Genomic DNA, 15,058 nt, shown 5'->3' with positions numbered 1-15,058 from the left:
AATTTGAGGACAGCCTGGTCTACAGAGTGAGTTCCAGGACAGCCTGGGCTGCACAGAGAAACTCTGTCTTGAAAAACCAAAAAGAAAAGAAAAACAGAAAAGCACTCTGGTTCTTTGAACCAGTAGACTGCTAGACTTATTCCTGCAGAAGACAACTTCGCCAAGTGAGGGTCTGGATCTGGGAGTTTTCTATTTATTTCTTTATTTATCTACTTATTTATTTATTTATTTATTTACTTATTTACTTATTTATCTACTTACTTATTTATTTATTTTGGTTTTTTGAGACAGGGTTTCTGTGTATAGTTTTGGTGCTTGTCCTGGATCTCTCTCTGTAGACCAGGCTGGCTCGAACTCACAGAGATCCATCTGCCTCTGTCTCCCAAGTGCTGGGATTAAAGGCATGCGCTCGGTGTGTATTAATTTTTTAAGGAAAGAAGATTTTCTAAAAACCCTAGGCTCTAAAAGTGGTAGATTTAAGGTTCTTTTTAGCCCTAGAAGTTGCCTCTATGTATTAGGAAACCAGGCTTGTTCCCAGTATTCTGTCTGTCCTTCTGGAGAGCTAGGTGTCCCTTTTCTCTTGCAGGGAGCAATGCTCACTGGCCCACCTGGAACTGGCAAAACACTTCTTGCAAAAGCAACTGCTGGGGAGGCCAATGTGCCCTTCATCACTGTGAATGGGTCGGAGTTCCTGGAAATGTTTGTTGGTGTTGGGCCGGCACGGGTAGGTGGATGGGTAACCAGCTATAGGAGGTGCCAACACCTTCTTGTCCAGGATTGGCCATTTTGTGTAGCTGTAGGCTTTGTGTGGGACAAGCACTGAGTGCACCCCATCAGGGAGGTCCTGATGTATCAAAGGGAGGGCTAAGGGTGAACTGTTCTCCTGTGTGATAGGAATGGAAACAACAAAAAAGTCTGCATTCCTTTTCCAGGTTCGTGACATGTTTGCGATGGCCCGAAAAAATGCTCCTTGTATTTTATTCATTGATGAGATTGATGCTATTGGCAGGAAGCGAGGCCGGGGTCACCTGGGAGGCCAGAGTGAGCAGGAGAACACTTTAAACCAGATGCTCGTGGAGATGGATGGTGAGTGGACACTGTAGCAGGTCTGCAGGGACTCAGTTTCCACAGGAATATATATTCATTCTTCTCTCTATTTAACCTGACTTAGAGGTCTGATTCTTCCTGCCTCCATCTCCCGAGGGCTGGGATTACAGGCATGTGCCCACTGTGTCTGGCTGATGCATTCTGATTTTAAAAAAGAATGTTCTCAAGCAAACATAAATAAGAAATCAGTGTTTGATCCACATAGAGCTCCTCACTGCACAATGGGAGATTTGTTTCCTACCTGCCAGGCGGGGGGAATTAGCTGGGATGAGGGCACCTGCTTCTCTTGGGAGGTAAACATGTATATGAGCATGAGTGTCCCTGTTGGTTCACATAGGATAGAGGGGACTCAGCCACACACCTTTGGCTCTGAGCCTTGTTCTGCTGATCTCAGAGGGATTCTAGCCAGGGTGTACCTCCATGGAATACTTGCAGTCATCCCACTTTTGAGTTTGGTAAAGCTTCCACCGGATCTTTGGCAGATTTTGTCTTCATTTTGGCTTTAGTGTCATGTTGAGGTCCCTAAGTCCTCTCTGGGTTTGGTATTTTACCAGGGAGTCACAGAATCAGCTGTACTCAGGTATGATCCAACACAAAGGAAGGACACACAGCAAAATCAGCGAAAAGGGAAGGCATAGGGAATGGTCCATTAACCAGATGCAGCTTCTAGAATCTTCTCCAGGAACACACTGTGATGGCATGTAGGAATTGCCTTGGTCCCTGGTGTTCTCACTGGGTGTTGGCCAGGTGCCTTCTGCTTAGCATGTACCAAGATTCCAGACTTCTGGGAGGAAGGCAGGTATTGTGCATAAATAACATTGTTTGCACTAGTAGTTTGGGCACCAGGAACCATTGTCAGAGAAGGTGGCAACCACTCATGTGGTCCTTAAGACAGCCAAGCCAGTTATATGCACTTCTCTGCATACCAAAGTTGTTCTGGAATCCTGTCCTAAATCTTTAGTACCCAAAGGTGACTGAAGTAGGTTGTTACTATGCTTTCCCCTGGCGGGAACTGAGTGGAGACGATAAAGGAGAGGAAACGCATGTGCACACCTCATCGCCATCCTCATGGGCTCGCCTTGGATGGGTGTTCTTGCTTGCCATCACCTGGCTGTACTTGATGAATCCTTCAAGCCCACAAGGACTTGGGTGGAAGGAGGCAGTGAGCCCTGACAAGATGGTGTCAGGGTAGCAGGAGTCAGAAATACAAAGAGACTCCCCATGTTCCAGGCTTTATCTCTTATCCTTGTCTCAAATTATAGAGTTCCCTGTAGATGTAATTCGGTGTAGATGTAGCCAACGGTTTTATCAGACAAGAACACAGAGCCGATTCAGAGAAGAAAGCCAAGAGGTCAGAGCCAAGAGCCTCACCCTTCCTGATTCAGGGATCCTCCTCAGCCCAGAGAGCTCTCCGAAAGAGAGCCCTCCTTCCTGTGTGTCTGTCTCTATATCTCTCTGTTCTGGCTTCTGATTGGTTGTAAACCCAATCATGTGACTGCCTCGTCACTGCCTGTATGTACCGCCCTCCAGGTCCTTAAAGGCGTACACCACCACTGCCACGCACTTGCTATGGCTCTAATAGCTCTGACCCCCAGGCAACTTTATTTAAAATACCACCACAGTTCCCTGTTGGCTGAGAAAAGGTCTGCTTTCCCACCAGCAGAACTGTACCTTACTCACAGCAGAATAGTGAGAGCTTAGAGCCAAAGATCAAGTCTTTGTGTATTGTCTTTCCTAGAATGGGGCAAGCCTGGGCCCCTGGGGCAGCTGGGCAGGGCCTCATGCCCGTTTCTTGGCACTTACAGAAGGATGTAGGGCAAGCAGCAGGGAAGTAGAGCCAGCATGGTGCCTGACTTGGAATGGTCATACAGATTCTGGTATTGCCTGGGCCTTCCTCAGATTAACCAGCATTTCTTGTGTTTAGGGTTCAACTCTGCCACTAATGTGGTAGTGCTAGCTGGCACCAATCGCCCTGATATCCTTGACCCAGCCCTAACACGGCCTGGCCGGTTTGACCGCCAGATCTACATTGGTGAGTGCCTGTCATGTAGGTACTTGTGTTTGGACCTCAGCCCCTGAGGTTAAGGGTTTGGCTAACTCACTTCCTGTGCTTTTGGAGATGTTGATGCTGGGTCCCATCTGGGAATAATAGGCGTGGTTTGGCTGTCCACATGTCCTTGTACTAAATACAGGTAAGAGTGGTATAGCATGTTTCTATCTATTCTCCAGATTTTATTTTCATACATTTTTGTAAAACCTTGATACTTTAGGAAAAAAGGATTTATCCCTTGTCCTTCTCTGTAGCTATAAGTTTCTCTGGTCCCGCCCGGCCCTGATGTCCCACAGCCGCTTATAAAATAATTACTCAGAGGCTTAATATTATTTACAAACGGTATGGTCTATGGCAGGCCTCTTGCTAGCTAGCTCTTATATATTTTTGTTTGTTTGATTGTTTTTGTTTTTCAAGACAGGGTTTCTCTGTGTAGCTTTGGTGCCTTTCCTGGAACTCACTCTGTAGCCCAGGCTGGCCTCGAACTCACAGAGATCCGCCTGCCTCTGCCTCCCAAGTGCTGGGATTAAAGGTGTGCGCCGCCACCACCTGTCCTTAGCTTTTATATCTTAAATTAACCTATTTCTATTAATCTATGTTTTGCCATATGTGTTGCATGGCTTACCGATCTGCTGGCATGTTGTTCTTTGGGCAGCAGGCTGGAGTCCCCCCAGACTCCGCCTTTCTCTTTCCCATCTCTCTCCTTGGATTTCCCTCCTGCCTTGCCATAGACCAAAGCAACTTATTAACCAATGGGAACAGCATATATTCACAGCATACAGAAAGACATCCCCCAGCACTTCTCCCCAATGGTCAAGGATAGTCACCTTCCCTTGACGTTTCCCAAGTAGAGCACATTGATCTTGGGTAGATATTACCTGTGTCCAGGACAGTTTCTATTGGGTCACATGGCCTTGGGGAATAGATTTAATATTGATTAAAAGGTAGGTATGTGCATGTTGGTTGTGTGTGTGTTAGTGATGATTGAACCAGGGCCTTGTTCATGCCAATTCTACCAATGAGCTACATACCTAGTCCAAGAATGTGTTTTAATGTATGGCATTGCCCAGTGCAAGTACACTTTGGGCTTGTTTACCATTTCCACCTTGCTGCAGGCAGCTGATACAGGCAGGGAGTTCTGCTGGCTGTCCTTGAAGTTTTGCAAAGTAGTTAGCTCTGAGAACATAATTTTGTATGTCTCATTTTCTTCATTAGGTCCCCCTGATATCAAAGGCAGGTCCTCTATTTTCAAGGTCCACTTGCGTCCACTCAAGCTAGACCAACGCCTCACCAAAGATGCTCTTTCGAGGAAACTAGCGGCTCTCACTCCGGGCTTCACTGGTAAGTGTTGTTGCTCAGCCATTCATCGCACAGGGCCAAGTGCATTAGTCTGTATTGACTGGTGGGTGTCACACCTGCCTATTTGGTCCTGGCAAATGGTCACCCTGATCTATAGAACTTCGAATCTCCTGAAACATTTCAAAGGCTTCAGATCTTCTTGACCTAAAACCTGTTGGTACCCATTTGAGTTTGTGGATTTCTATTTAGAAATTTACTACAGAGATGAAAAAAAAATCTGAGGAGGATCATCTGAAGAGATGAATCATGTCACACTTTGATCTTGGCTTGAACTCCCATCTGGAGTGATTGTTTGGCTTTTCCTTTTTCAAAACCTCATCTCTGGTGCTAGGATTCTTGTTTTCCTACCAGAGTGGTTTGAACCCCAGAAATGGGTGGGAACCTACAGAGTGGGTTTTCTGACCTCTTTGCCTCTCCATAGCAGCCCTTGGAAGACCACAGTAGGAATAAACACAGGCCCCCACACAGTAAGACTCATAAGTCAAGTATGAAAACCAAAGGTACGAGAGAGACTCTTGAAAGTATCAGAGAAGGGCACATACAGTTCGGGGGTTCCTCAGTGATGAGCACCTCGCTTTTGTTTAGAAACTAGAGCCCCAGAGGCACTGCTGAGCTGCTGAGGAAACCGTCAGTTTAGTGTGTTGAGACCGCCAACACTATTGTTTAAAGTGAGGAAAAATCAGATTATGAAGGACAGAGGACTGTTTCATAGTAGATCTGCCCTGCAAGAGATGAAGGAAGCTCTTCAGGCTGAAGCAATAGGGTGGTAGATAAGAACTTGAGGCCATAAAGAAAAACACAGTTACAAAGGTGACTCTGTAGGTAAATGTTTTGTTTTGGTTTGTAACTTTAAAAAACAAGGACATAAAACCAATTATAGATCTGTGTTAAAGGGCACAGTGTAGAACAGTGTTTTCATGCCTACAGATTCCACAAGGAGGAGGAAGGAGGTGAAATGAAAGCCAGAAATGGAAACACTGATTTCTAAAATTCAAGTGGACCTAGCTGCAAGGGCCCCTAATAACCAAAGCAGTCTTGTAAAGGTTGAAGGACTCACACTTTGCTGTTTCAGAACTTCCCACAGAGGCACTGTAAGCAAATAGTGTGGTCCTGGCAAAGGAGAGACAGTGGCCAATGGAAGAGAGACGAAAGTCCAGATAGAAGCTTTACGTCACTAGTCAGATGATTTTTTGACAGTTGGGGAAAGAGCCATCTCGTCAACAAATGGTGTTGGGACAACTGGGTCTTCACAGGCAAAAGAATGAGGTTGGATCCTTACTTTACCAGCTGCAAACATTAATTCAAAATGGATAAAGGTTTTAATTTAATAGCTTTGACTATATGACGCTTAGAAGAAAATAGGTGAGTCTTTATGACATTGAATTGCCAATGCTTGCACAAACAAACAGAAAAATAGACATATTGATATTAAATCTTTATGTTTCAAAGGATAACACTCAGGAGAATGAAAAGATAACCCACAGAATGAAAATCATGTATCTGATAAAGGTATGGTATGCAGAATATTTAAAAAGCTTTTATACATTAGGAAAAAAAGAGGAGGTATAGTAGTACACACCATGATCCTCACAGTAGGGAGGCTATCTTTGAGACTATGAGACCCTTGGAAGGACTTAAATACACAATTCTTCAAATAATGTCCAGTAAGTACATTAAAAAAGTGTTCAACATTGAGTACTAGGGAAGTATAAAGTAAAACCACAATGTGTTACAGCTTCATACCTGAAAGGGTGGCTATACTACAAAAATAAAAAGCTGAGAACAAGAATTGGAACCTCATGTTGCTGGTGGAAATATAAAACGGAAATGGTATAGCCACTATAGAAATCAGTTTGATAATCCAAAAGCAAGACAGAGTTAGCATATGACCCAGCAATTCTTCTCCTATGTGTATTTTCAAGAGAACTGAAAATGTGTTTCAGACTTGAACATGCATGTTCATAGCCCCATTATTTGTAATAGTCCCTCAGTAAAACTCAGTCAGCTTTCTAACAATGGATGGGTCGATCAGCAATATATGGTATATACTATATCCAACAATTTGTAGCTGTAAAAAAGAATGAAATACCAGGGGCTAGAAAGATGGCTCAGAGACTATAGGAATACTTACTTGCTCTTGCAGAGGACCTGGGTTGGTTGGTTCCCAGCACCCATGTGGTCACTCACAACCACCACTCCAGTTCTGGCCTCCCTGGGCACCAAGCACACATGTGCTGCATATTACAAAAATAGAGACACATACTCAAGAATTTAAAATAAATAAAATTTAACAAAAAGGGCTGAGGTACTGATGCACACTACAACATAGAAAAGTCTAAAAAACAATGCTCAAAGAAAGAAGCCAGATATAAAAAGCCACATCTTATATGAGTCTTTTTCTCATGAGGGTTTGGAGTTTCAGTAGTGATCCAGAAAATTCAAGTCCACAGAGGTGAAAACAGACTAGTAATTGATTGGGGTGGGAATAGGAATTAAAAATAAAAGGCATAATGTATTTCCAATGATGGAAAGTGTCTTAGAGCAGGATTAGGGCCATAGTTGAAAACTTTGGTGTCTTCGTTTCTTTTCCTGTTGCTGGAAAAAAAAACCCTGAAAAAAGTAACTTAAGGGAGAAGGGTTTATTTTTGTCTCAGAGTTCCGGGTTACAGTCCATCATGATGGGAAATCATAATGACAGGAACTTGAGGAAACTGGTCACATCCCACCCAGGAGTGGAGAACAGTGAGTCCATGCATGTTAGTACCCACATGCTGTCTTAGTGACCTTTCTCTTGCTGTGATAAAAGACCATGACCAAAGCATTTTGGGCTTCTGGCTTTAGAGTCAGTGATGGTGGAGCAAAGGCGTGGCAGTGGGAGAGAGTTGAGAGCTCACATCTTTTTTTTTTTTTTTTTGTTTGTTTGTTTGTTTTTTTTTGTTTTTCGAGACAGGGTTTCTCTGTGTAGCTTTGCGCCTTTCCTGGGACTCACTTGGTAGCCCAGGCTGGCCTCGAACTCGCAGAGATCCGCCTGGCTCTGCCTCCCGAGTGCTGGGATTAAAGGCGTGCGCCACCACCGCCCGGCCGAGAGCTCACATCTTAAACCACTAGTTGGAAGCAGAAAGAGCTAACTGGGAATAGTGTGGACTCTGTTGAAACCTCAAATCCCAACTCCCAGTGACACACCTCCCCCAACAAAGCCACACCTCCTAATCCTTCCCAAACACCTCCTAATCCTTCTCAAACAGTTCTGTCAACTGGGGACCAAGTATTCAAACATACAAGACTGTGGGGGCCGTTCTCATTCAAAGGACCACAGAAGTCCAGAGATCTGTCCCTCATGTGATTGCAGAGTCTTTCAGGTTGCTAATACTAACCATCACGTTGGTAAGTTTACTAAAAGTTAATGTTGCATATGCCTTTATGATACATGGATTATTTCTCATTAAAGTTGCATGACTAACCAGAAACTTTGGTGAAGTAATTTCTGCCTACATTTTCTGCTGGAGTTTAACCTGGCTTCTACTTGAGATTTTCCTTTAATGAAGTTGATCTTGGTAGAACTCCAGCAGCCAGAAACACTGACTTTACTTTCTTTTTCTGACTCAGGTGCTGATATTTCTAATGTGTGCAATGAAGCAGCACTGATTGCTGCCCGCCATCTTAGCTCTTCTGTCCAGGAGCGGCACTTTGAGCAAGCCATCGAGAGGGTCATTGGAGGTGAGCCCACATCCCCTGGGACAGGCATTTTTTGGATAGCTCAGCCTCACTTCAGCATGTAAAGACATGATCAGTTTTTTGAACCAGTTTAGAACTAGGGTTCTCTTAGCAGCGTTCACTCCCCCTGAATTATATGCAGGCCATTTGCAGACCTTGGGAAGCCAGATCTAGGCGTGGATGTAGAAGACAGGAACATCTACTTGGAGGGAGGAAGAGCAGAGCTTGGAAGAATGATATTTACAAGGAAAAGCCCGTGCTAGGCAGAGGCCATCCTAGGACGCCTGCTGCTTGAACTCTCTTGGGACAGCACTGTTACAGGAATGACGGTTACGTGTTTCTGTCTCCAGCCAGTATACAGGCCATCTGGGTAGTTCATGGAGCAGCCTGGAGCAGCTCAGCTAGCTGTTGGGTGAATTAAGGGTCTCATAGGGCTTTGAAACTAAGAGGGTACCTCATGCTGCCATCGGCTGGTCTGGTGTGGTTCCTAGAGAGGGGAATCAGGCAGATGGTAGTATACATCCCTGTGCCAAAAACTGAAGTTTAGCCAGGTTGGCAGATATCCTTAAGCTTCATTATTGAAGTTACACTTTTAAAGTTTAACTGCATAGAGGAGTACATACAATCTTGAGGGCTGTCCAGTGGCTCTGGTGAGCTAATTAATCAGTCCTTGCAGTGGCGGTCTAAACAGCTGAACACATGATGTTAACTGCTTCTCTTTGTCCTGTACCTGCTATAGGTGTGCAGATTGGACATTGAGAACATCCCCCTTTGTCTCGCTATGCATGGGTGTTGCTTCTTGACACATGACAGAAAGTGACCCCGTGCTTCTGACTCATAAGTTCATTGGCTGACAGTGGCTTGCTGTTAAAATTTTTTTTTAGATTTATTGACTTACTTTTACGTGTATGGGTATTTTGCCTACATGTTTGTCTGTGTATTATGTGTGTGTAGTGCCCACAGAGTCCAAAAGAGGGTGTCATGCTGGGTGGTGATGGTGTACACCTTTAATCCCAGCACTTTCGAGGCAGAGGCAGGCGGATCTCTGAGTTTGAGGCCAGCCTGGTCTACAGAGCGAGTTCCAGGACAGCCAGGGCTAATAGAAAAACCCTGCCTCAGGTGTTGGGGGTGGTGTTAGATCCCTCTGGAACTGAGTTACACATGGTTATTAGCTGCCATGTGGGTGCTGGGAATCAAACCCTGGTCTTCTAGAAGAGCAGCCAGTGTTCCTAACCTGTTAAGCCATCTCTCTATCCCTAAAAATGGCTTTCTAAAGCAGGATGAGTCAGGTTGGTTAGACTGGAAGAATGGGGTGCTCTCCAGTGCTGGGAGATAGGTTTCACTACAGAGCAGAGAGTAGGATGGAGCTGGTGCTCAAGGAAGACTGTCTGATCCAGAGGGAGGGAGAGGTTCCTCACAAGACCATGGAATGGAACATGGCAGTCAGTCCAGACTGTTGGGTGCCCTTGGGGGTTTGTGGGTGTACATTTTCCCGTTTCTCACTACTTGGACTGTGGTTTGTAGGCCTTGAGAAGAAGACCCAGGTCCTACAACCCAGTGAAAAGACAACTGTAGCCTACCATGAGGCTGGGCATGCAGTGGTGGGCTGGTTCTTGGAACATGCAGATCCTCTGCTGAAGGTCAGTTTCTCAGGCTGAGTGTGTCTGCTGATGGCCTTGGCAGCCTCTAGGCCCGGGTGCCATCTCTGGCTTTCTAGGTGTCAGCCCACACAGGTACAGCACCCTCAGAGACATGGCCCTTTACTCTCCTTTTTCTGCATTTGAGAGAGGGAGAGAAGGAGGGGGAGAGAGGGAGAGAGGAGAGAGAGAGAGGAGAGAGCACATGGTGGTCAGAAATGGGAGCCAGTTTTCTCCTATATGGGTTCTGGGGATTAAACTCAGGTCCTAAGCCTTGGTGGTAAGTGCCTTTACCATCTGAGCATCTCACCAGCCCCCCTTTTACTTTTCAAGGAGTATGTTGGTCTATAATTTGTCCAGTTCCTTTTGGGGTGGAGAAGCAGAACAGGAGGTATTGGCTCTGAGTGAGGCCTTGCTTAAGTCTTAAGCTTTGGATCAGACTCTTGTCAGAGTAAGTGTGCGTTTAGTTCCTGAAGAGCCTCGTAGACAGTCAGACACTGAGGCTGTGGTGTGTTACTCCTCAGGGTAACTCCGTTGGTCTCTAGTGGCTCAAACTCAGGGCTCTTACCCTGCCTCCCTCAGTCATAAGGGAGACGTGGCCAGTATAGCTCCTGGTGGAACAGTTAGTTTGTTTGAGGCTGACAAAGACAAGGTTTTGGATTTTTTTAAAGATTAATTTTAATTTTTTTTTAAAGATTTAATTTAATTTTATTTTATGTGCATTGGTGTTTTGTCCACATTCATGTCTGCTTGAGGGTGTTGGATCCCCTGGAAGTATAGTTACAGACAGTGGTGAGCTGCCATGTGGGTGCTGGGAATTGAACCCGAGTCCTCTGGAAGAGCAGCCAGTGCTCTTAACTGCTGAGCCATCTCTCTAGCCCATAATTTTAATTTTTTTAAAGATTTATTTTATTCATGTGAGTGTTTTGCCTGCATGTTTATGTGCACCAGGTGACCAGCAGAAGAATGTCAGATGCCCTGAATCTCAACTTACGGAGTTACTGGTGGTTGTGAGCCACTGTGTGGGTGGTGGGAACTGAACCTGGGTCTTAATTGTTATGTTCTTAACTGTTAGCCATCTCTCCAGCCTCTTTTTTTTTTTTAAGAGTGTGTGTGTGTGTGTGTGTGTGTGTGTGTGTGTGTGTGTGTGTGTGTGTGTGTGTGGTTGTACACATGAGTGCAGTCCTTAAAGAGTCCTGGAGGGGGGCCATCTGATCTGGGGCTGGAGTTCAGGATGGTTGTAAGCCACCTGATACCTGATATGAGTGCTGGGAACTGAACTTGGGTTTTCTGCAAGAGCAGTCCATGCTCTTGACTTCTGACCCATTTCTTCAGCTCCAGGCTCTTATTTTTCAGGTGTCCATCATACCTCGGGGCAAGGGGCTTGGCTACGCCCAGTACCTTCCCCGTGAGCAGTACCTCTACACACGGGAGCAGCTCTTCGATCGCATGTGTATGATGCTGGGGGGTAGGGTGGCTGAGCAGCTGTTCTTTGGTCAGATCACTACAGGGGCTCAGGATGATCTGAGGAAGGTCACCCAGAGTGCCTATGCCCAGGTAAGGAGCAGTGTCCTAGTGTGTGACTCTGCCAGTTGCATTGGACACAACTAACCCTAGGCTCCTCCTATACTTCAGATTGTGCAGTTTGGAATGAGTGAGAAGCTAGGCCAGGTGTCCTTTGACCTCCCTAGACAAGGAGAAACCATGGTGGAAAAGCCATACAGTGAAGCAACTGCCCAGCTCATTGACGAGGAAGTCCGGTGCCTTGTCAGGTCTGCCTATGATCGGACCCTGGAGCTGCTCACACAGTGCCGGGAGCAGGTAGAGAAGGTGAGTGGGGCTCCACTCAGAGATAGCCAGGTCAAGGGTCCCAGGTTGGGGTATGGTCAAGCCATACTGATCTTTGTGGGCCTCCTTAGGTTAGGTTATGTCCTGCATCCGGACCACTAGTCCATCCCTGTCCTGGGCACAGCAGCCTAATGGGTAACTCTCCTTTTCAGGTGAGCAGGCGACTCCTGGAGAAAGAAGTGCTGGAGAAGGCCGACATGATAGAGCTCCTGGGCCCTCGGCCCTTTGCAGAGAAGTCCACCTATGAGGAATTTGTAGAGGGCACCGGCAGCCTAGAGGAGGACACAGACCTTCCTGAGGGGCTGAAAGACTGGAATCAGGGACGGGAGGAAGGAGGCACTGAACGGTGCTTACAGGAGAGCCCTGCATAGCTGTGGCCTGTGGGTGGCCACTGTGACCACTGTTGACTGGGAGCTGCTCAGCCTGTGCGGAGCAGCTGTCAGAGTAACTGGAAAACAAATTAAAACAGGGACAACTGCAAACAGATGTTTTAGGTGAGACCATTCAGAATCCACAGAAGAGGGAGCTGGGACTTGGCAGCATCCAGCAAGGTAATAGCTGAGGGATCAGAGGTGATAAGACCATTCAGAATCCACAGAAGAGGGAGCTGGGACTTGGCAGCATCCAGCAAGGTAATAGCTGAGGGATCAGAGGTGATAAGACCATTCAGAATCCACAGAAGAGGGAGCTGGGACTTGGCAGCATCCAGCAAGGTAATAGCTGAGGGATCAGAGGTGTAGCCTGAGGCCCCGGCCCTGAACCTAGAGGTCTGTCAGTTCAGATAAGAGAGGGAGTTGGACGCTGGCTTCTATGAAGCCATGAGTGTGTGTTGTCTTTTTGGGGATTCTGTGTGTAGGACCATTAGGAGCTATATCACACTTCCAGTGGACACAGAACTGATGGAGTTTCCAAGTGTGCTGTAGCCTTATAGCTGCCTCTGAGGTGATTGCTCAGAGGATGAATGTTGAACCAACACAGATGAAGTTAGGTGAAGAATTAATGAAAAATGTAAACCAGTTATCAAGGGAAGGCTAGCTTCTTAAGCTGATCAGCCCTTAGGAAAGAAAGCCAGCACACCTGCAGCTCTCTGGCTAAGGAGAGAAGTGTGGCCATTCCTGGCCTTGGTGGCATCATCAGAAATTTTATCAGTCAGACCTGGAGCCTAGCCTTGGGAATTGTCTGCTTCACTGGTGGAGTGTCAGATTTAATTCCATTTTACAGCAATCCTCTCTCCGGTACCATACCCCCCTTTCTTTTTTTGAATCTCTAAAAGGGTTGTTTTGGGCTGAGCCCTCTGTCTCTGGTGCCTATTTATCAACCATTTGGTTGTAGGACAGCTCTTGAGTAAAGGAAGGGCTTTGTGAGTCCAAGCCTCCTGGGGCTAAAAGAAGCATCTTTTTCCTGTTGATCCTGGGGTGTGGTGAGGCCTGCACTCAGACCTCAGTGCTTGGGGTCCTGGAGTTCCATGAGAATGTTCTTGCATACCTCCTCCAGGACTCCCTGGGAGCACCATCAGCTGCATCAGCCCACTCTTCAAGTCTGCTCATGGCCTGGGGAGGAATCCATTGGCTCCCTTGACTTTTTAAAGGTTTTTGTATGTGTGCCTACAGGTGTTCATGTGTGTACATGTGTGCATATGATTATGTGGAGGCCAGAGGTTGGCATGGTATGTTTCCCTCGATTGCTTTCTATCTTGATTTTTTTTCCATTTATTTAGTTGTGTTGGTGTCTGCACATGCATGTACACAAACACATATGCACCATGGTATACGTGTGTAGGTCAGAGGACAACTTGTGAGAGTCGGTCTCTCCTTCTACTGTGTGGGTTCCAACAGTCATTAAGCTTGGCAGAAAGTGCCTTTACCCACTGAGCCATCTTGCCAGCCAATCTGCCTTGTTTTTTGAGATGGGGTCTCTTACTGAATCTGTCTAGATTTGCAGGCCAGCAAGCTCTAGGGATCCTCCTGTCTCTGCCTCCCGGTGCTGGGATTACAGGCATGCATTTGTACCAGCAGCTCTAGGGATCCTCCGGTCTCTGCCTCCTGGTGCTGGGATTACAGGTGTGCATTTGTACCAGCAGCTCTAGGGATCCTCTGGTCTCTGCCTCCCGGTGCTGGGATTACAGGTGTGCATTTGTACCAGCAGCTCTAGGGATCCTCCGGTCTCTGCCTCCCGGTGCTGGGATTACAGGTGTGCATTTGTACCAGCAGCTCTAGGGATCCTCCGGTCTCCGCCTCCCGGTGCTGGGATTACAGGCGTGCATTTGTGTCTGGCTTTGATGTGGATGATGGGGAACTGTACTTAGATTTTCATACTTGTGCAGCTGAACTCTCTCCAGCCCTTTAACTGATGTTGATGGGCTTCCTGGGTGACTAGTCAGGAGAGTGGAGACCTGCTCTCTGCCTCTTAAACCTTTTTATCCTTCATTTTTCTTTGGGGCCTGGTTAAAGAGCAGACACACTGGGTGTACATAATATGGTACATTTTCTAAATTGTATTTTCCTCAGAAATTTTATCAGGGGACAGATACTTTCCACTTTTGCTGTTTGTAAAATGTACTTTATTAAATTTTAAAAAATGTTTTTTAATTTCTAATTTTATGTGTATGGGAGTTTGGGCTACATGTATGTATGTATGTGCACCATGTGCTTGCAATACCCATTGGATCCCCTGGAGCTGGAACTATAGGCAGTTGTGAGCCCCTGTGTGGTTGCTGGGAATTGCACCCAGGACCTCTGGAAGAGCAGCTGGTGCTCTTAACTGCTGAGCCATCTCTCCAGCCCCACATTATTGAATTCATTTTAAATATATGAATTTTTAAAATCTTCAGGGCTCACAGGTGGATCTCTGTGAGTTCAAGGCCAGCCTGGTCTACAGATTGAGATCCAGGACAGGGTCCCAAACTATACAGAGAAACCCTGTCTCAAAAAAAAAAAAAAAAACTTCAGGGCTCAATGTGTATATCATGATCTCAACCAAATCATTATTCACTGAGCTACTTAGGGCCCTAGAGGTCTTGTAGTAGGTTCCCTCTCTGATGAAGTGGGGGCGATTCCTTGGCCCCAGAAGGCCTATGACATCGTAGACTCTGGCAGAGACTCTAGGGCCAGCATTGTCACAGGGTTATTTGAGGTTGCTACTTTGGCATATCTGTGGGACTCTTTTTCCAAAGTCACTGACCAGTGGTGGGGTAGGGTGGGCTGGTCCTGAGGCAGATCTACAGTGTCAGAGCATGCCATCAGAGCATGTGATAGGCTGTGGGGATGGAGGAGCTGGACAGTGGGATGTGGAGGACAGGCAGTGTACGCCTCTGGAAGACTGCAATTACCATTGACCCTAATCA

The 15,058-nt window shown here is 46.3% G+C and overlaps 1 protein-coding gene across 2 annotated transcripts in view; it reads left to right on the top strand.

The window, feature by feature from the left end:
- LOC128103324 (AFG3-like protein 1) overlaps positions 1–14,297 on the top strand; it is a 32,909-nt gene extending 18,612 nt beyond the window's left edge. For both annotated transcript variants that reach the window (XM_052727595.1, XM_052727594.1), the window contains 9 exons: positions 587–724; positions 933–1,086; positions 3,032–3,139; positions 4,373–4,498; positions 8,123–8,233; positions 9,755–9,870; positions 11,224–11,424; positions 11,503–11,697; positions 11,868–14,297. In XM_052727595.1, the coding sequence (XP_052583555.1) occupies positions 587–724; positions 933–1,086; positions 3,032–3,139; positions 4,373–4,498; positions 8,123–8,233; positions 9,755–9,870; positions 11,224–11,424; positions 11,503–11,697; positions 11,868–12,086 (1,368 nt within the window). In that variant the 3' untranslated portion in view covers positions 12,087–14,297. The remainder of the gene's footprint in view (positions 1–586; positions 725–932; positions 1,087–3,031; positions 3,140–4,372; positions 4,499–8,122; positions 8,234–9,754; positions 9,871–11,223; positions 11,425–11,502; positions 11,698–11,867) is intronic.
- The last annotated feature ends 761 nt before the right edge of the window (positions 14,298–15,058 follow it).

The sequence above is a fragment of the Peromyscus californicus genome, unplaced genomic scaffold (assembly GCF_007827085.1).
Source record: "Peromyscus californicus insignis strain IS unplaced genomic scaffold, ASM782708v3 Scaffold_8__1_contigs__length_139910024, whole genome shotgun sequence".
Taxonomy (NCBI): Eukaryota; Metazoa; Chordata; class Mammalia; order Rodentia; family Cricetidae; genus Peromyscus; species Peromyscus californicus.
The sequence above is the reverse complement of the archived record's forward strand: the minus strand, read 5'-3'. Positions and strand labels throughout refer to the sequence as shown.